This window comes from Tuber melanosporum (assembly GCF_000151645.1).
Source record: "Tuber melanosporum whole genome shotgun sequence assembly, scaffold_18, strain Mel28".
Lineage (NCBI taxonomy): Eukaryota > Fungi > Ascomycota > Pezizomycetes > Pezizales > Tuberaceae > Tuber > Tuber melanosporum.
This window is the reverse complement of record NW_003298841.1, coordinates 817,702-838,146: the sequence shown is the minus strand read 5'-3', so window position 1 is coordinate 838,146 and position 20,445 is coordinate 817,702. Positions and strand designations below refer to the sequence as shown.

At 45.0% G+C, this 20,445-nt stretch overlaps 4 protein-coding genes; 2 read left to right on the top strand and 2 right to left on the bottom strand.

The window, feature by feature from the left end:
* Positions 1-7,341: 7,341 nt before the first annotated feature.
* Positions 7,342-9,016, bottom strand: GSTUM_00005228001 (60S ribosomal protein L2; the record flags this gene model as incomplete). XM_002837238.2 has 7 exons in its annotated part: positions 7,342-7,781; positions 7,843-7,888; positions 7,934-8,327; positions 8,393-8,544; positions 8,612-8,634; positions 8,700-8,740; positions 8,808-9,016. 7 exons carry the CDS (start codon positions 9,014-9,016, stop codon positions 7,726-7,728), a joined length of 921 nt encoding a protein of 306 aa, XP_002837284.1. The 3' UTR covers positions 7,342-7,725.
* Positions 9,017-9,284: 268 nt separating this feature from the next.
* GSTUM_00005227001 (uncharacterized protein) lies at positions 9,285-11,122 on the bottom strand (the record flags this gene model as incomplete). Its single annotated transcript, XM_002837237.1, has 5 exons — positions 9,285-9,562; positions 9,616-10,316; positions 10,375-10,655; positions 10,720-10,791; positions 10,865-11,122. The coding sequence occupies 5 exons, from the start codon at positions 11,120-11,122 to the stop codon at positions 9,285-9,287; spliced, it is 1,590 nt and encodes a 529-aa protein (XP_002837283.1).
* A 193-nt stretch (positions 11,123-11,315) lies between these two features.
* GSTUM_00005226001 (uncharacterized protein) lies at positions 11,316-12,595 on the top strand (the record flags this gene model as incomplete). XM_002837236.2 has 8 exons in its annotated part: positions 11,316-11,337; positions 11,389-11,426; positions 11,504-11,588; positions 11,728-11,808; positions 11,880-11,925; positions 12,000-12,020; positions 12,085-12,222; positions 12,292-12,595. 8 exons carry the CDS (start codon positions 11,316-11,318, stop codon positions 12,341-12,343), a joined length of 483 nt encoding a protein of 160 aa, XP_002837282.1. The 3' UTR covers positions 12,344-12,595.
* Positions 12,596-14,857: 2,262 nt separating this feature from the next.
* On the top strand, positions 14,858-20,429 carry GSTUM_00005225001 (uncharacterized protein; the record flags this gene model as incomplete). XM_002837235.2 has 15 exons in its annotated part: positions 14,858-14,920; positions 14,977-15,395; positions 15,448-15,967; positions 16,018-16,814; positions 16,868-16,960; positions 17,018-17,261; positions 17,315-17,461; positions 17,522-17,572; positions 17,636-17,757; positions 17,884-17,899; positions 17,981-18,241; positions 18,407-18,762; positions 18,818-19,253; positions 19,323-19,387; positions 19,444-20,429. 15 exons carry the CDS (start codon positions 14,858-14,860, stop codon positions 19,835-19,837), a joined length of 3,984 nt encoding a protein of 1,327 aa, XP_002837281.1. The 3' UTR covers positions 19,838-20,429.
* Positions 20,430-20,445: the final 16 nt, after the last annotated feature.

The following is a 20,445-nucleotide window of genomic DNA, read 5'->3' as shown; positions in this document are numbered from 1 at the left end:
CGTGATGCCGAAGGTGAGAGACTTCGGCCTCCAGGGTGAAGTTCATCTCGACGGCACGAGACAAAACCACCGACGAACATAGAGCGGACGTGGCGGAAGGGATGGAGGCTTGCTTAGCCATTGCGACCATAAGGAGGTGACATAAATGAACGAACGTAAAGATGGGTAGAAGGAAGAAAGAACTTCCAGCAATCGTAGGGGAGGGGTTAACTACGATGCCCCCAAAAGGTGATCGAAGTTAAAGACTTGAAGCCTATTGTGAGATAGAAATCAAGGGCTCTGATTGGACTGACACCCAATCTCCACGTCTGACACGGGGTGAAAAAAGGAGGAAAAGTACTTAGAACAAAGTGTAAAGAACCTATCTCCCTCAGCCGCATCGGCCTCCTTATATAGTGTTCTTCCTGCTTGTAGTCATGTGATCTAAAGTGGTCACATGTGTGAAACCAAATCATAATAAACTAGTCATGTGACCAAGATGGTCACATGCTTAAAACCCATGACCTCATAGCAAGATCATGTGCAAAAACTCATAAACCAATCATAATACAATAAACAAATCATATGACTCGACTGAGTCATATGGGTGAAACCCATGACCTCATAATAAGGTCATATGTAAAACATAAATCATATGCGCAAGGCATACCCGCAAGGCACACTCACAAGGCATACTCGTCAGGCGCACGTCCCATGACTCATATTTGAGCAATGTGCAAAAGCATCACAAATCCCACACATAACAAATCATATGATTCGAATGAGTCATATGTGTGAAATAATAACATACCTGTGACTCATAACTATGTGTCACATGAAAACCTTTTCCTCGCCAAGCCATATTCGTGACAGCATGAGTGCAATGACTCGGTAACTTGCAAACTCATCATGGTCATTCTTTACAGGTTTTGGTAGTAAGATGCCTAACAAGTCTTTCAGGCATGGTAGATGTATAGACCAGTATAGCAGATCGGTAACCAAAGTTGGGATTATGGCTGGGTTCAAGGTGTGAATCCTCTTCTACATCCCATGTGGTACTTAGTCAGGTCTGGGAGCTGATGTGTTGCTGCATTTTAGAAGCATTTTGGTTATCAAGAAAGTGTCCACCTCCTCATCTTCGCACAATTTGACAAAGGACGGATCCTGTAACCTCACAGGTTCCGGATTTGGTATGCAGAAATGGAGCATTATCGCCTCATTAAGTGATGCTGCATCCCTGTAATTGTTTCTCCTTGGAACCTGTGTCCTGAGATTTTTATTTGTGAATTGGTGTACCATCCAGACATCCTTCTTCTTTCCATTTTCGAGGAAGTTTCTCCAATGCTCTGCTTTCGCCTTTTTGACTGCATTTTGGAAATTCTTCTTCCATCTCACCATCTCCTTTCTGTCTGGGCTACACTGCCGAAAACTCCCTCTCATCACCCTAACTGCTTTCTCCCTTACCTGGTAATCAGGTTGTGCTCTCCTTTCCCAAGCACTGCTGCTTTTTCTAAGCTGGGTTAGGTCTTCGTTCCACCATAGTTTCGACCATTGGCATGGTCTCTTCATGGGTGCATGTTTTTGTATAGTGTGGACTAAGATCTGCAAGTTGTATTCGAAGTTACCTACAGCCTCCGTATTGTCTCCAGGTCCAGTCCATTTGAATTTTACTCCAATCCTTCTGACCATGTCGTCACTTACCAAATCTTCAAGGTCTTTTTCAATTACTTTGTTGGGTTTGCCATCTGTTTGCCAGATGACTTTTTCCTACGCTGGTGCCGGCTTCGCATTCTTGAATATCTTAGCAGATATTTGGATGATGATAGCGATATGATCAGATCCCATATGACGAATGTTTGTCCTCCAGCTTTTAACAAAATTTGCAGCTTGACTATTAACAAGTGTATAGTCAATTACCAATGGTCTCTGTGTGCGAATATCTGGTGTCGTTGTACATACACCTAGTTGATTGAGTATCTGTTAGGAATACCAGAACCCGATACCTAGGAACCACCCTAAGTAGGGTAGACTCACTCGGAATCGGAATCTCTGATCTCCAACAGCCCCCTCCAGCTCCCTTACAGGGCCCGCGCGTCATCATATATATTAATCTCAGTTGCGTCCTGTGACTATATTACCACAGAATTGAAGGTATTAGAACAACACCATATATGTCGTCACTGTCCATCCGACTGGATCCTATTCGCAGGTTATATGTGAGGGGACCCCCGGCTAGGCCTGAGAAGTGGAACGGAGTAATTCCGTTAACTACTCAGAGGGTTACTAGGCTTCAAAGACATAACACCATGGGTATTGGCCGTAAGTAACAGGACGGTTTCGCACAAAGAGATGGTATCAAATGGTAAAGGATCTCTACTAGAGACCAATACATTTACATCTACCAGAAGAGTCTAGAACTCCAAAAAGACACTATCAAAGAAGCGCACAAACTTCATGGAGTGTTGCAACTAGGTTTCGGAACACATTGTAATCATGGGGTGATTCTCAATACTACAATAGTTACTGAAACCTACTACCCAGAGAGTAACCAAGGGTTACCGACCGAGGAATTAATTACCAGCCTAGTGGAGTGGCTTCTTGCAAGTTAATAGGAAGTCATCCAAAGAAAATCTATCAGTTGGGTATGGAGTTACAAAGAATCGGAGTCAGATGACCTACGATGGTTGTAATGATGACTACCTTTGCAGATATAGCCGTGGATAAAACTGATTATTTTATCAATGGTGAAGACAATTGGAGCCAACTCAGTTTGACTTAAGAACTAGGCCTTAAGTCTAAAGACTCTGCTAATCGGGATATTACTATTGGGAACAGCACGCTTCCTAAGAAGAAATATCGTAATTACCGAAAAGGGTGTGATGGTTTTCAGGGTCCACAGGTGTTCGCACCTTGGAAGAAAACTCGACGTCGCGAATTACGATTGAAGAAGTACATAGTTGTATGATAAATAGATGTAGTCCACGAACACTCAGACGTGGAATATAAATATCGAAGTGCCTCTCAAGCTTTAGACATCATCAAGCAACAGAGAAGAGACCTTAACAATATAATATTGTTTTTAAGATTCTACCCTACTTTACCTATTTTACTTCTCTCCTTGTAGTCATAAACGAAATGAGTAAAGTCCGAGCCTTCCTAGACAATCTCTGTCTACAAAAATGAATCTCGATTGGCCTAAACAACCTGGAAGTCTATCAGGTTGTCTCCGCCTAACAGTATCGAGTATCCATGTAGACCAGCCACTTGGAAGTAGTATTTCCCTCATCTCCTTTCACTGTGGGCCATATTTCTCTCAGGATTCAAGTAAAGATTATGTACGTTCAAGTCTCTGATGATTAGAGTAGGATGTTGTATTGTTCTAAACAGGTCTTGTGTTGATATAGTATGAGCATCCTCAATATTCCTGTTGTAAATATTAAACAAAGAAAAAATTTCAAATCCTCCTATCATACTTCTCCTATTAATTCTAGACACTAACATATGAAAATCATCTGCAACAGGAGAAAAACACATCTAAGTAAAATCCTTCAAAAGTGCTAGGTTAATATAAGTCGCAACTCTTACTTTACTACTCAGAACATTTGCTGAAAAACATTGAAAACTAGGGGCCCGAAGGGGTTGTCCCTGAAACAAAGGCGGATCTTGCAAGCACATAAAGGAAATATTTCTATTTCTAATGAGTGAAAATAAAGTTAAAAACCCTATATTGCTTCCCCTGGGATTATGCTGTACTATTGAAAATTCATACAAATGAGTATCGTAATGGTTACTCAATAACTCAACCATTGTTAATATTCTGTTTCCATCTCCTCAGCAGAGCGGGATCCTCTGCGGAGTTTATAGTGTGCCTTCGTATCTGCTTTATCCTGTATTTTTTTCGGGCAATAAGCAACATATGCGAGGTGGTCTTCACAGCATGCAGTGCATTTGGCAGGGGTTCTTGGACCACTGCTAGTAATGATCTTCTAGTCTCTCTTCTTTGGGCAGGTTGGGGAGGTACATTTGTAGTCCTGGAGTCTGTGTTCACCAGCACAGATGGGGCAAGTAGGTTTGCTGTCCTTATAGCCTTCCTCTGGGTGTCCATATTTGTAGCACTTCCTATACTATTTGGATGGGTTCTTTCGCCACATAACAGCAGCTGTTTTCCATCTTCCATGGAGTAGGACTTATGGCGTGAGGTGTTCTGCATCTTTGGCGGGAATAGTGACAACGATAGAGGTAAACTTCTTATCGGCCCTGATATCCAGGTCTTTTTGCAAAAACCTTGCCATGGACGTATTGACATTGTTTCCGATGAAGATATCTTCCTTAACAATTGAGGACATAGTATCTTCGTTATTGGTCATTGCTTTCAGATTAACCCCATAGATCACTAACTGGCATTCTGTGGGGGCGCTTCTGAATTCGTCATAATTCCTATACTCCTCCAGTATTGTACTCGATAGTGCAGTTGACATCAGGGTGAGGTAGCTTTCATCTGCTTTAGAATCCACCATTGGGAGTGTTGTAAGCGTCACTGTTCCAGAGTTTGAATTGATTTAAATTTGAAGGTTAGTAGGGGCCATGTAACTGCATTTCTGAAGTTCCTTGGCAATAGCCACACTTATCTTAGCCTCAAGTTTAGCCAAGTCAGCCAGTAGGGCAGGGTCTTTGTAGGTAGCATAGATCCTCCTTTGGGCTGTATTTAGCATCTTGGGTTGGGTTATCTTAGTGGAGTTAAACTCCTTTGTACTCTCGGGTTCTGGCAGTTCCTCAGAGTGTACATCCTTTGTGCATTTTTATTGTGGTTTTTGTGGAGGAGTTGGCCCCACTGTCCCTAAGCACTTTTTCCCTTTAGCCAAGGTCTTTGGGTTGTGGGTTTGTGGTAGTGTGGCAGCTGCACTAGCGTATATGTGGGGCTGTTGCTGTTGTTGAGTTTGGGCCTAAGCATGTGTCTTGGTCATATTCACCGCAACATTGGTGGACAGGTCCCTGGCATTATTTGAGAGTGTTTTGACTGTGCTCGCCAGTTCTTCGATTTTTCCGTTAAGGGATGTGATGTGGTCCTGAAGACCCACCACCATCCTGAATCTCGATTTGGAGTGTTGCCGCTAGGAGGTTATCATTTAAGAAGTCTTCTTAATCCTGATCATGTAGCTTTTCTACTAGTGCTGAACCTTCTGGTAGGCTTAGATGGAGGATAACTGCTCTAATTCCACTATAAAATTCAGTGAACTAGGGGCTTTGAGAGAGACCACCAGGGGGTAGGGGACCCTGATATTTTTGAGCGGTTTCCACCAAGCTGAGATGCCATTTCAGCTATGGTGATGTGAGGTCATTGGTATTGATTTTAGGTCTATTTCTATTTTGGAGGCGCTAATTTCATTTCAATCTACAGGAAAATCGCAGAGACAGAGCATGTCATTACTCGTATCCGGCAATAAGTATCTGAAAACCGGGAGCATAAGACTGGAGGGATGGCCAGGATATGACAGGGATTGTGAATGGGATTAATCGGTATACACTTTGTGAATTGGAGGGTATTTTGATGACTTTCTATCTATGTACATTCACTACCGTGTATGTCCTCCTAAAGCATTTATCACAGCTTCTATATGCTCTGGCATACAATAAACATAGCCTAGTATCTCCTCCACTGTAAGACTTTCCCACTCCTCCAAAATAGCGGTTTTTAACTCTTGAATGCCTTTACGACGAACAGAGCGCTTGTTTAAACAATCTTTAAGAATATACCAAATATTCTCAATCGTGTTCAAGTCTGGTGATGAAGGGGACCAAACAAGAGAGGATATCTGGTAATATTCCCGGGTAGCTTTGGTAAGTTTTGCTCGATGTGCTGAGACTCCATCCTCCATGACCCAAATCTTTGTCTGCTAATGTCGAGCATGATTTTCCCAATACCAAAATGGATACAAGACTGGTGTAAGTACATGATTAATATAAGCTTGTGCTATGATTGTACCCCAGTTTTCTTTCTCCCACAGGACTAGTGGTATTTTCTTTCCTCCTAAAACCCCTCCCCAAATCATGACCGAGGTTTCTTGCTTAAACTTCGGCACAATACAGTCCTCTATGTATTCTTCGCCAGGCTTCCTTGTGATGAAAACATGACCCTTAACTCCTCCCAACTAAACGTAACCCTCGTCAGTCCACAGTACATTTCTCCAAATTTCTCGAGCCCAATTCTGGTGATCGGAAGCAAACTCTAGTCTCTTTTGCTTCACTGGAACTGTAAGAAAAACCTTTCTTTGAGCAACACGTCGCCCATAATCCTCCTTCTTCCAGGCTTTCCGTAGTGTGCGTTCGGAGGCTTGAATACCACAGATTTTGGCAATCTCGAGCATCGGTTTTCGTCTATTTTCAGCATTGAGGGTCGCAGTTTGAATTAATTGATATCTGGTCGGTGTATCAAGCTTCTCCGGATGATCCTTTCTCTTTTTAGGAGTCGCAGGAGCATGGCAAATATTCTAGGCGGTTCCAATACTGACATTTTGATTATCAGCAATCTGTTCATAGGTCCACTTTGCCTCAAATCGAAGACCTTGGATGGTGCATCTCTGCTTGTAGGATGTCTCATGGGTCTTGACCGGCATTTTGGTACTTTTTTGTATCGTGATGTAAAGCAGGTGTTTGATTTCACATACAATTCTCTACCTCCTATTCTCATGTCACGTTTAATAGGACTCAATATCTTTGCTTTGACCTCTGATATCCTACCGGACAGCAAAACACATACTAGTTAATCCCTTCCACAATCCCTGTCATACCCTGGCCATCCCCCTGGTCTTATGCCCCCGGTTTTCAGATACTTATTGCCGGATACGAGTACTTTTATGGTCCCACCCGTAATATATACAACTGGAAAAACTTAAATTACGAGGCTCCAAATAAAAAACTCCATTTTTCTGGCGCGCCAAACAACCCACTGTTTGAGAAAAAAGCGCTATAAAAGTAGGAAAGGCTCCGCTTTTGTGGCATGCCAAATAGGGCCGAAAAGAAAAACGCCGGGTATCACATTCCTCACGAAGACATGGCGGAGGTCTGGCCAAAAAAAAACCTCGAAATGAATTAGCTCACTTGAACGACGCTCCTTCGGCATTTTGTCGTAATATTACATGAGATCTTGCTTATCGGATAAGATAATTTCGGCCTCTTTTCTTGGAGTAGAGTAGAGTAATACGCCTCCCCTCACCCCGTTCAAGGCACTCGCGGGGCGAAATAGACTAGGCTCAAGACGCCATTTCTCCTCTACGACGATAATACCCTGCTACCGGCATTAGACTTGGGTACATTTTTTTCGCATTTGGGAGGGTGATTCCGGTTTCTTGGTGCCGGGTGCTTGTTCATATCGAATTCTCTCGTCTAGGTGTGCGACTCTCATCATGCCTGTACTCGAGTTTATCCACAAACAACCAACGCCCCACCTTCCCATCTCCATACCATCATCTACGCTAGCCCACCAGAAAATCAGAAGAAACCAATCCAACAGCATCCGCGGGTGTAACAAGCCCGAACTTTTGGGTTGTGAAAATCGTGGCGTCCTCATATGACGATGCAAAAACGCATTTCCCCGAGGGATATGTAACCATGGATTTGTTTTGAACCTTTTTTTTTTTTTGTTCCCAATCCCTAGGCATCCCCTTTTGTATAGAAGGAAAGAAAAAGAAAAAGAAAAAGAACCCAACCAACAAAAAAACAGAAGACCGTAACAAACCCCAATTACGTTTAATCCTTGGTCTTTTGCGTGCCACGAAGGAGACCAGTACGACGAGCGGCAATAACTAGATAGGCCAATTAGCTGACATCTCTTTCCAGGAGGTCTCCTTCCTAAGAAGCACTTACGACCAGCCTTTTGACCTTGCGAAGCGTAACGAGAGATGGTAGAGGCCTTTCCGATATGTTGATGGTTACCTCCTCCGTGAGGATGGTCGACGGGATTCATTGCAACACCACGAGTCTTGGGCCAGCTGTTCCTCTTAACCTTGTACTTGTGCATAGCACGAGAAGCCTTAAGGAGAGGTTTGTCGGTTCTTCCACCACCAGCGACAATACCAATCATGCCACGGGCAGCAGAGGGAACGACCTTCTTTGCACCAGAGGGGAGCCTGATACGGGTCTTTCCTTCATCGGGTGAGTGTCCGATGATGGTGAGGTAGTTACCAGAGGTCCTTCCGAGCGCACCACGATCACCAGTCTTTTCCTCAACGTTGGTGACGACGGTACCTTCAGGCATGGATCCAAGAGGAAGGACGTTTCCAATGCTAAGAGAGGCCTTCTTTCCGGCGTAGATGAATTGCCCGGTGTACATTCCCTCGTTGGCAATAAAACTATTCCCCAATCAAAATCAGCGACCAGCCTAAGAGCTTATGGTAGTAGTATATGGGGGCTGTACGTCTCATGGCGAAGCTTGTAACGATAAGGGTCACGGAAGACAACCTTGGCAAGGGGGGCTCCTCTACCGGGGTCGTGGATTATATCCTTCACAACACCGCGGATGTAGCCATGGCGCTCACTGTAGTCGAGGGTTCTGAATTTGGCAGGGTTCTATACCGAATGTTGCAGTCAGCATCAATGGTTCCGGCCGGTCTTTGATCGGCCGAGTGTATTGTACCTTTCGCAGCCTGGTGTGGGCAGCTGTTCGATGGGTTAGCGCTGATTTTCCTATACTTCAACAAACCTAAGGATTCTAGGAAACGTACTGAAGATAGACCCGGCACCCTTTCTCTGATTACGGATGACTCTAGATACCCAGGTTTATTAGCCCAAAATTCGAAATTGTCGTCGGCGGTAGCGGTGGAGGTATCGACTTGCCTTCCCATCGCGAGTTCTGGTTCGTTGAATTTGGGAAAAGTGTTGCTGTTGCTGGTGTTGGTGTATTATCGTCGCGGCCGCGAGATGTTAAAGATTTGCAGCGGAAGGTTTGCTTGTGTGCGGTATGCCAAGCCACTTTGAGTGTGGTGGGGAGGGTAAGCCCTAAACGGAAAAACAGTCCCAACTTAACATCAATCTCGATCATTGTCCGAAGAGCACTGGACGAAAAATGGAAGCCCGAAGCCCTCATAAGGGTTTGGGGTATCTTGAGATTGCCGGATAAGAGGCTTAGCCTCAGTGAGGTATTACAGCGATATAGCGCGCCTAGAAATATTAAAATCAAGGGTCAATGATCTACAGTTTTCGGGTATGATATAACAGGTGTAGAGACACAGTTCTAAGAAACGTTAACTTCAACAGACAAGCGGTTATCACGGGTTATTGGAAAAATAAACTTTTGTGGTACAATACCATTACAACTGCCCTCCGATAGCCTTCACGATCCACAACGCTAACTTCACTTTCAAGGAAACTCTTCTTTCCGTCCTCTCAAAATCTTGCATCGTGACAGTACGAGCATTATCTTGCAACCAAGCGACTTCCTCACCCAATGCCTTTTTTAACCCTTCGTCTTCCGTTACCACTAGTGCATCGATTTCCAAATCCAAAGAATAAGATCTTTTTGTATAATTTGACGAACCGATAAGTGTGATACTCGGGTCGTCTTCATTGGGCAATGATATCCAAACGCCTAGTTGTCTGATTAGATGCCTATCCACATATCACGTCGGGTCATAATAATACCTTTCGCATGATAGGTCCAAGCATCCGGATCCTTCCCAATCGTACCTCTCCTCCATTCCTTCAATAGAATTTTGTCACCCTTTCCCACTTTTATTACATCGTCCAGGAATCGCCTTGCCATTAAAGTGTATGCGGCTGGTAACATCCCGGATACGCCTTTGCTACCGTAAAAACCGTTCGCCTCCGGCGCAGCTGTCACAACTATCCCCTCTACTGACTTGGAGGCTAATAACAACTTCTTAAGTTGCGTATGGATATTGAAGTATCCGGCGGTGAAGACCCACCTTGAATCGGCAAAAGCATCACTGGATAAGAGCCGCAGAACTGAAGATAGTGCTGGGTGCTCCGTCGAAGTATCTTGCGGGTAGAGAAGGGGAGTAAATTGGGCAAGTGGGTATACAACGGTTTTAGGGGTGGACGAAGGTGATTTGGTAGGGGTAAGTTTCGGCCTTATCAAAGGTGCGAGTAGGGAAGTTGCTGCGATCTGAAATTCCTTGGGCTCTTCCGTAGGTATCGGAGCTGGATTGGATTCTGGCCATTCGAGTGCGTATCCTCCTTGCTCTTTGGGACCTGGGAGAACATTGTAGCTAATTGAAGACATAGCGTGGTGTATTCCAGCAAAGTAACCTGTCAGGTTTGGGCAGGAGAATATATGGTATCTGTCCTGGCGGTTGGTGAAGTAGTCTGTTGAGAGATTCGCCCTACCATTTAGATGAGCTGAAGCTATACGGAATATGGAAATTAGCTAAGACGACATACCCAGACATGATAATCTCATCATCGATACCATATAATTTCATGTGCTGCAAACCCCATCCCTCATTGAGCCTCTGGGGTACTATCTTCTTTTTTAATCCCTTCAAATTTGGCGTGTGATACATCCGAATTTCCACCCGGTCTGCACCAAACTCAGAGATTAAAGGTACCAGGAGTGATGCACAAGATGGATTTGGGGTTTCACGGGTCCCTCTTAATGCATCAGACAATATTGAAACTTTCAGCTTAGGCTGACGGCGAAGCGCTTCTCTCAGTATATCAATCTTGAAGTATCGGTCGTCAGAGAATGTTTGTAGGCAGGCGGGCTTGGGGGTCTTGAAGGCGTACAAGCTCATGCTCCGTTTTCCCAATATATAATGTGGATAAAAAGATCCGTCTTTCAGCTTTCAATATCCGATCCTACCTCATAAGGTCAATTGGGTGCTCTTATACCATGATGATTACATACAAGTATTCGGGACTAACCAATTACCTTAAGAGCTGAATAGAATTCGCTGGGGGTTTTTATAACGCATATTTGGTTTGCCCGAATCTCAAATCTAGGAGCGAGTTTATCTAGCTCCCCAGTGAGAGATCCTAGGATCGGGGGGGTGAGAGCGGAGATGGGAGCAGTGGGATGCAAAGCTGAATTAGAGGATGAAAAAGACCTTCGAGAACGAGCGCAAAGACGGCAGCGCGTCAAGCGGACTGCTGGTCGCGGGAGGGAGTTTCGAAGAGTTGTGACTATCATGAATAGCTTCCAGCGTGTAGCGGTATTAGACAAACTTTCTTGGTGGTTGGTTAGGAAGCTTCGATGTACTGTACAAGTACGAATACCGTATCATACCGGTAGTAGCTGTCAAAAGGGTTCAAAATCAAGAATTCAATTGGAGGCTCAATTGAAAACCTAACTAGCGAGTGCATAAATTTCCTCCAGTACCAGTATGGTCCGTGTGCTGATCACTTGTGGGAGGGTAACTTCCGCAAGCCGCACCGGATTATGACCACGCTTCCCAGCACCAACCGCCCCGGACCGATACCCCACGTCATATAAGGTATTTCGCCCTCTCCATGATATCTTCTCTTCCTCTCCTATTCTCAAGTGGCGCCAGAGGCTTAAGGCTTTTATTAGCCTACCCGCAAGGATGTCGACACTTACAAGGACCCTGAAGTATCTCTTACGAATCGGACCCCGCCAATATGTGTACCAGATGAACGTGCGATGCTCCTCTACTATTCCCTGATTCTCATCTCGCGACATCTCGTTTACTAACTGATTTTTTCCCCATAGCGCATTGGTATAACAAAACCCTCAACCTGGGTAGGGGTAACGAGATCCCATTAACAATATTATAGGTGATACCAAGGCCGGAACTCTCGTTGGCACAGATCGTTCCGGAAACAAATTCTATGAGAATAACGAAGAAGAGTTGCCGTGTGAGTGGGAGATTTTGGAAACTTTTGTTGGTAGGATTGGAAGCTGATATTTGATGACCCATAATTTGTAGTGAGGACAAAATGGGTTGATTACAAGGAGTGGAAGGAATACGATGCGTGAGCCATTCTCACCGGCGGGTTTTGTGCATTCTTGAGTTGGAGATTTGCTGACAAGGTCTTCGAAAATTTAGTTCGCACGTTGAACCTGGATGGTAGGCTATATATGCCGGTAGTTGTGCTGCGTTTCCTAGTATCCAGAATTGACAAAGAGATCAGGCATGCTTGGCTCGCTTATATGGTCGACAAACCGCCTGGGGCCGAACCTGTTCTGAAGCACGAAGTTAGATCTTGGGAGAAATCAGAGCACCTCGGCAATCTAACTTTCAGTCGGGGTGCATATAAGCCTTACTCCACGTGCGTATCAGAGTGCCTTTAAGTGATTTTTAAACCGAGAGAGATTGATGGCATTGACTGAGGCAATAGGACAAAGCCGAAACTTGGTTCTTGGGAACCTGTAGCTAGACCTAGAACATAATTTATGAGGGATTTCTGCGTTCTGGTGATAGTTCCTTGCGTTAACAGACTTTTTTCTTTTTCTCTCCTGTCTGAATAGAGTTCCGTTTTGAGATATCAAACTCTTACATACGAAGTTGCGAGGAGGGCCTTATTTAGTTTGGCATACCGTATTTTTGCTCAGGGTTTCAATAAGAATGACTGGGATATCAGAGTGATATGTCATAGGCTACCGTGTGCTATGGCATTCAATTCAACTGTTTTAAGGCGAGAACGAGTCTGTGGTTGCTATCCAACCATTGAGTTTCTACAGTAAGAACTCATTTGTGGAGGGGTTTTCCGGCCATCTATCACGTGGGACCTACAATTTATGAAGATTTGAGTCACGGTAACACCAGGGAGAGAGACTCGGAAAGATTTGAGGGAAGCGAGTGTAGTACTTGTACCGTACCGTACCCGTAAATGCTGCTCTATCGTAGCCGACACGATAAGCATAAAATGGGGGGCACAGAGCGCGATAGCGACGTATTATACATACACTTTGGTATTCCTGAGTGGAGGCCTGAGGCGCATCTCGGGATATGGTGGTCTCTGAGACCCTAGTTGTACTCGAGTATGGTACCGCGGTACTTGGATACTCATGCTCTGCCAGACACTCAATTTCTACAGTGCTGGTACGAGTACTTGAGTACGGTGCCCAGAAACTGTAGAGCCAACCTATCGGTGTATATAGGATAAGCTGCCCGAGTACCCGAGTGCCGGTACTGTGGTCTAATCTAAAGCTGGCTCTTGTTTTGACCTGTCGGAAGAAAGGGACCTACCTGCTACGAGTACTTGTACCAGCAACCAACTGCCGGTACTTGTACAGTACCGTAGGCTGAACTATGGTTTAAGTTTGCGTGAAACCATGTCTCGGCTACAATAAGTTGGTGAGAACAGAGACGAAAGGGACATTTTCATTTGGTGAGGCAGTGCATGGCGATCGCATACCCGAGATATGACGTCTTGGAGGGGTGTCTGCTACCGGTATGATACGAGTACAGTACTCGAGTACTCGAGTCACTGGATGAGAGAAATACCGGTACGGTATCCGCTTCCGCCCTGTGCCTCACTCTCTCCTGTCTTCCCCAGCTGCCAACGGCATTGGTGACAAGAAAATTTGTCGCTGCGGGGGAATGGATGAACGTGGGCGGCATTCCTAGGATTAACCTCAACACGCTCTCGGCTTTACGGCGCGCAGGTTGGCATTTTTCTGGGAACCGAGAAGAGCTTTGTAAATTATCAGTATACTCGTAGTATCACCAGTACAAGCACTATGAGGAGGATGGGTGTGAAGGCAGAGAAGTATTGTGGGGGGCTGAAGTCTCAAGTCTGGAGTTAACTCTATCGTAGCTGGTCCTGTCGTAACTCTAGAAAACCCCCATCCTATGATAGACTTTATCCTATGATAATTTATTTTTTCACGTCTTCCTCCTTCAAACCCCTTCAAGATCCTTCTCCTACCTCGTTCGCCTGTCGTTTTTCTGACTCAACCTTTTTTTTAAAAAGGAAAGAGACTCATAACCTTTTCTTCCTTTCCGCTTTGGCTTACTCTCCTGTACCGGCAATCTACTTCAAGTACTGTACTCGCGGCTGGCTTCCGTTGTCTGACTCCCTGCACCTTCTTTGGGACTGGTGAAGAAGAAGAAGAAGAAGAAGAAGAATAAGCTATAAAAACAGCTGAGGGAGGAGTACCAGAAGAGAAGGGCAAGATTTTCTTTCCTTTCGCTTCTCTCGGACGACGAAAACAACAAGCTTTTAGACTTCCTCCCCCCTTCACCACTTTACAACAAAGGACCTTACGTTGTCGTCCCCCAAACACCTGCGCCTTGTTACCGCCGGTTCTCAATTCGGTAGACTTGTGGGTCAGGAACCTCAACCCCCTCTGTCTTTGATAAACCTGGCGTTGACGGCCCGTTATTTCACATCGATTAATCCACCTCATCTGAGCAAACACGACCAATCCTCCGAGAATCTATCTCGGAATGCATTTCCTGCAATGCAAGCCACCTTATTGGAGGGGTGACGATTTTACGCTCTGTGTTAGGAGGGTGTAAGCAGAATCCTAATCTTTCATTTTTGTTTTCTTTATTGCAATGAAATTATTGCTTTCGAGGGTGGCTAACCGGCGCTAATTTTGGGCCCGGGCAACAGTTTCGTCCAATTCATATTACCCTTAACATTGGTCGGAATTTCTCTCTTATGGCTCCTGTCCTCTGTGGTGCCTAAGAAAATCAAATCCTGGCGTTCAAAAAAGTATCGCCAGCTTCCGATTTATGAGAATGCCGTTGGAGTGCCTACGCATGATAGCGACGACGGTGAAGATACGGATGAAGATGATGACGAATTTGCTGAGCACCTGAGTTTGCGACATACAATTAGCAGAACTACTGTACATGAGTTGAAGATTGATAGACCTCATGGGGAAATTGCGCTCGTTGTTTGTGAGGAATTGGCGATTTTGGGGTTGTTGGGGATTTCCATTGCTGATGCCGCAATGAACACAGAAGCTATCAGGCATATTGAAAGATTGCCTTTCATGGCAAGTCTGATTACTTGGGTTGGTCTGGAATTTTTTTTTAAATACTGCGGAAATATAAAGGCTAATGGAAATAGTCTTACATATTCGTTCTTGCCACTCTCCGACTCGTTTTCTCGGGTTCCTCATCTTACGACTTGCCTCCCTTATGGTATCATACATCGTTTCTGTATATGCTTAACTTCCTCCTGATCGCTGTATCTTTCCGCTCTGCCTTGATTCACCCGGAATCTGCTGTTTCACAAGCATTAATCGTTACTCGGTTTGTCTTGGTCTCTGTTCTGTGTGTCATAGCTGTGACCAGCCGTGCGGGGAATAAAGTGGTTACTCAAGAGATTGTGGATGGGCTTGAACCTTCCCGAGAACCGCTGGCCTCCCTCTTCTCTCTGGCAAGCTTTAGTTGGGTAGACCCTCTGATTTGGAAGGGCTATTGGAAGTCATTTGAGCTTCACGACGTCTGGAATCTCCGAAATGATGATATCGCTGTTACAGTTTTGTCAACTTATCGCCAAACCAGGCAAGTTACATTACCTGTGAAGCAGTACGAGTTTGGATACTAATTGTTTGAATAGAAAAGCGCATACACTGGCTTGGACATTGGCAAAACATTTTAAGCGCGAACTTGCGGTGCAGGCTGCTTGGGCGGTTTTCTATTCGATGTTTACTTTTGCGCCTACGTTACTGCTACGAATCATCCTGCAGTATGTTAAGTCGCCGGAGGATACGCCTAAGAATGTTGCATGGCTGTTTGTGGTATTGCTTTTCGTCACTGCGACTGTCCAGGCAATTGGTAGCGGCCAAGCTCTCTACATCGGTCGGAGGATCTGTATCCGTCTTCATTCTGTGATTGTTGGCGAGATTTACGCAAAAACTCTCAGAAGGAGAGCAGCGGCCGGGGCAGATCGCGCATTAGGACCAAAAGGCAAACACGATGGAAAGAAGGATAGTGAAGGCAAGGCTATTGCGACTGAAGACAATGGAGAGCAGGCAAATGCTGGTGCAATCATCAATCTGATGTCTGTTGATTCGTTCAAAGTGGCAGAAGTTTGTGCTTACCTACACTTCCTGGTATGTGGCTACAGATCCCGTGAGACTGGAGTGTATACTAACCAAGTTAGGTTGCGGGTGTTCCGGTACAAGTGGCGATAGCCGTAGTTCTTCTATACCAGATCCTTGGCTGGAGTTCAATTGCGGGAATTGTTGTTATGTTTTTCCTCCTTCCCATCAACTATTTCATCTCTAGTCGATTCAGTCAAATTCAGAAAAAGATCATGGCGGCTACCGATGAGAGGATTCATACCACAAACGAAGCGCTTCAGAATATTAGGGTTATCAAATTTTTCGCTTGGGAAGCCCGGTTTGCTCAAGTCGTAGGTCAATCTAGGTCCGCCGAGCTCTTACAGCTAAGGAACAGGTATATCTTGTGGGCTGTGGCTGCTACTTCCTGGTACGGGTCTCCCATCGTTATCACTTTTCTTAGTTTCCTCTGTTACACAGTAGTCGAGGGGAAGACACTCGATTCTCCAATTGCGTTTACGGCGTTGTCGTTATTCAACGTCCTTCGGGTCCCACTGGACCAACTTGCGGATATGGTCACCAACGTTTTGCAGACTAAGGTCTCCATCGACCGTGTTGAGGAATATTTGTCAGAGGAGGAGACGGAAAAGTATCATCAACTGAAGCAGCCGGACGAGGTGGATCCTAACGCTCCTTTGATCGGGTTCAAGGATGCTACTTTCTCCTGGGGCAATAGAAAACAGATTAAAAACAAGGGAATGGGATCGGCTTTTCAATTGCAAGATTTGAATATTGAATTTTCTCCGGGGTACCTGAACGTTATCGCTGGGCCGACAGGATCTGGGAAAACGTCCTTGCTGATGGCGTTGCTTGGTGAAATGACATATATCAAGGGAAGGTAGGTGTTTTCTGATCTGGCGACTTGGCAATATCACTTGCTTACTTGGTTAGTGTACACCTCCCGGGAGCTCACAGTAGAGAAGATTTGATTCCAGATCCGGTTACGGGATTGACAGAATCCGTAGCATATTGTGCACAACAAGCGTAAGTTTCGAATATTGGGATGGATCGGCAGCTATTAAGTTGCTAACAATTCGGTAGGTGGTTGGTCAACGACACGATCAAGAACAATATTCTGTTCGCTAGCCCATATGACGAAGAGAGATACCATTCTGTTCTAATAGCGTGTTCTTTGGAGCGTGATCTGCAGATCTTGGATCATGGCGATGAGACCGAGGTTGGTGAGAAAGGTATAACACTATCAGGAGGCCAGAAGCAGAGAATATCGCTTGCTAGAGCATTATACTCAAACTCTAGTCATATTCTACTTGACGATTGTCTGAGCGTAGGTTCATCAAGACCCCCAACCCTTCGGATATTTGCTAAACAAAAGTTTAGGCGGTTGACTCTCACACGTCGAAATGGATCTATGACTATTGTATCATGGGTCCTCTAATGGCAGGCAGAACTTGCATCTTGGTTACCCATAATGTTGCCCTCTGTGTCCCGGAGGCCAAGCACGTAGTAGTGCTCGATAATGGTCGAGTAATAATGCAAGGCAGCCCGGATATCGTTGTCGCATCCGGAGCTCTTGGAAATGACGAGCTTCTCAGGTCGGGGATTAGATCCAAACCGCATTCACAAATGCCTTCCCGCGTGCCCTCTTTTATTGGTGAAGCTCCAATGAATGGAGGAATCCAATTACCCAGTCCTACAAAGCCAAGCACCAATGGGGAGGAGTCTGCTGCCAAGAAAGACAAGATTTCAGGAGAAGAGACAAAAGCTCTTGGTAGTGTTGATTGGAGAGTTTATTATTTGTACCTTAGATCCATGGGCCCGTGGTGGTACTGGATCATCGTCGTAATTACCTTTTTGGCGCAACAGGTTGGCTCTATTGGGACAGCGGTCTGGATTCGAGAATGGGCTCTCAGATATGAGTCTGTTGAGTCTCCTGAGTTGATCATCAGTGCCCGCAATGCGCCTGTTTCTTCTATCGGATATTTTGGAAGCTGTTTCTCTTCTGGGTCTTGCATTTGGCCACTCTCCTACAACTCCTCACCGGAGTCTATCACGATCGCCGAAAATACCGATGACATAAACCTGGTATATTATCTGGGGGTCTACGCGCTTATAGGTTTCGCATATACGTTTGTTTCGTTCCTTCGAGAGGCTATCGTTTTTTATGGTAGCTTGATTGCCTCAAAGAATATTCACAATCAACTGTTATATAACGTAATGAGGGCCAAGTTTCGATTCTTTGATTCGACACCACTTGGGCGGATTATCAATAGGTTCTCTAAAGATATGGAAGCCGTTGATCAAGAGGTTGCACCTGTGGCTTTAGGCATGATTCACTCTTTAGCATCAGTGATCGGTATTGCTATCCTGATCTCGTTCATCACACCCGGGTTCCTTGGCCCCGCGGTGGTCATCGCTTTGCTATACTGGTTGATTGGTGCGTTCTACCTGAGAGCTTCAAGAGATTTGAAGCGATTGGAATCAATCCAGAGAAGCCCTCTGTATCAACACTTTGGTGAAACTTTAAGTGGAATTTCCACCATCCGGGCTTATGGTGATGAGAGGCGGTTTGTTAGGGATAACCTCTCAAAGATAGACAACCACCATCGCCCTTTCTTCTACCTATGGGCTTGCAATCGTTGGCTTGGTTTTAGAGTTGATATCGCCGGAGCATTGGTCTCATTTTTTGCTGGAGCCTTTGTGGTTCTCAGTGTTGGCAAAATTGACGCAGGGTTGGCTGGTCTTTCACTAACATACGCCATCACGTTTACCGATAACATACTATGGCTTGTGCGACTTTATGCTATGAATGAGCAAAATATGAATTCGTACGTATTTTAAAGACTACCTCATTCAGCAATGCTAACTACTATTTCTCCCCAGAGTCGAGCGAATCCGCGAGTATCTTGAGGTTGGTCAAGAAGCTGCTGATATCATCCCTGACAACAGGCCAGTAAGCACTTGGCCTGAGAAGGGTGGTGTAGCTTTCGAAAACTATTCAACCCGCTATCGCCCTGGTTTGGATTTGGTCCTGAAGAATGTCACTTTCAACATCAAGCCACTTGAAAAGGTAGGTATTGTGGGAAGGACTGGAGCTGGAAAGAGTTCATTGGCACTTGCATTATTCAGGAGTTTGGAGGCGGAAACCGGTAAGATCGTGATTGATGGTATGGATATATCTACGATTGGGCTGCAGGATCTTAGACGGTCCATCACCATGGTGCCTCAGGATCCTACTCTTTTCACTGGGACAATCAGGAGTAATCTGGATCCTTTCGGTGTCCATACCGATGGAGAGGTTTTCAATGCTTTGAAACGTGTGCAGTTGATCAATGAGGTGCCAGAGGTAGCTGCTCCGGTCGCTGGAGACGATTCTACCCTTAATAAGAATGTATTCCTTGATTTACATAGCCCTATTTCTGAATCCGGGAACAACCTTTCCCAAGGCCAAAAGTAGGATATCCTCTCCAAACTTTACACTGCGAAGCTGAACTAACTGTATGATTTAGGCAATTATTATGTCTCGCGAGAGCGCTCCTTAAGGATCCAGTAGTGTTACTAATGGACGAAGCCACGGCCTCAATCGACTACTCAACCGACACCAAAATCCAGGCAACAATCCGTGAGCTAAAGTCCACAACTATCACCATCGCCCATCGTCTCAATTCGATCATATTCTACGACAAAGTTCTCGTTCTCGATCAAGGAGGGGTCAAGGAATTCGACTGCCCACACAACCTCCTGCAGAAAAAAGACAGCCTCTTCCGCGAGATGTGTGAGTCGAGCGGGGAACTGGGTGCTCTAGAAGAGATGGCCAAGAGAGCCTTCATGGGAACTGGAACTCTTATCGAAATAGCACAAGACGATAGTAACGACACTAATCCCAACGACGTGGTAATGTAGGAGAATTAAGCAGAAAAGGCAGCAAAAAACCTCTTCAACACCACCAATACTATCATCATTAGCACGTCTCTGGTTGCATTCCCCCCCCTCTCCCGTTAAATTGTGAATGTTCATCGGCGTGATCAAAAGTGGCTTTTCTTTCGTTATTTCCTTTTATATTATTTTTCTTGGTCTCCTGTTCTTAGTTTTATTTTTCTCTCTCTCTGTTGGCATGATCCACTCAAGGTTAGATGAATAAATCGTTTCTTTAGGGAGAAGCTTGCGGCCAGGGGGGCGAAAAACATTGCTTAGTGGGTGGTATATGTAGTTTTTAAATCGCTCGTGTTTTTATCTAAGTTCCTGCGTTGATATTATACCGCCTGTTTGCTTGCTTGTTTTGTTGATCGATTGATCGATTGGTTGATTGATGGATGGGTGCAAGATAGAGGTTGTTTTTGTTTTTTTGTGTGTATGATATCATACGATATGTAAGTGTCGTGCGATGCATGCTCTGCTAGGGTGCTGATTGACTTTGTGACTTCTGCCGGAGTTCTTTCTGTAGGTTTAGTCTTACTACTAGTTATCATAGATAGAATTACCAAGTCTTATCCCTATGGGTTTGCATGATT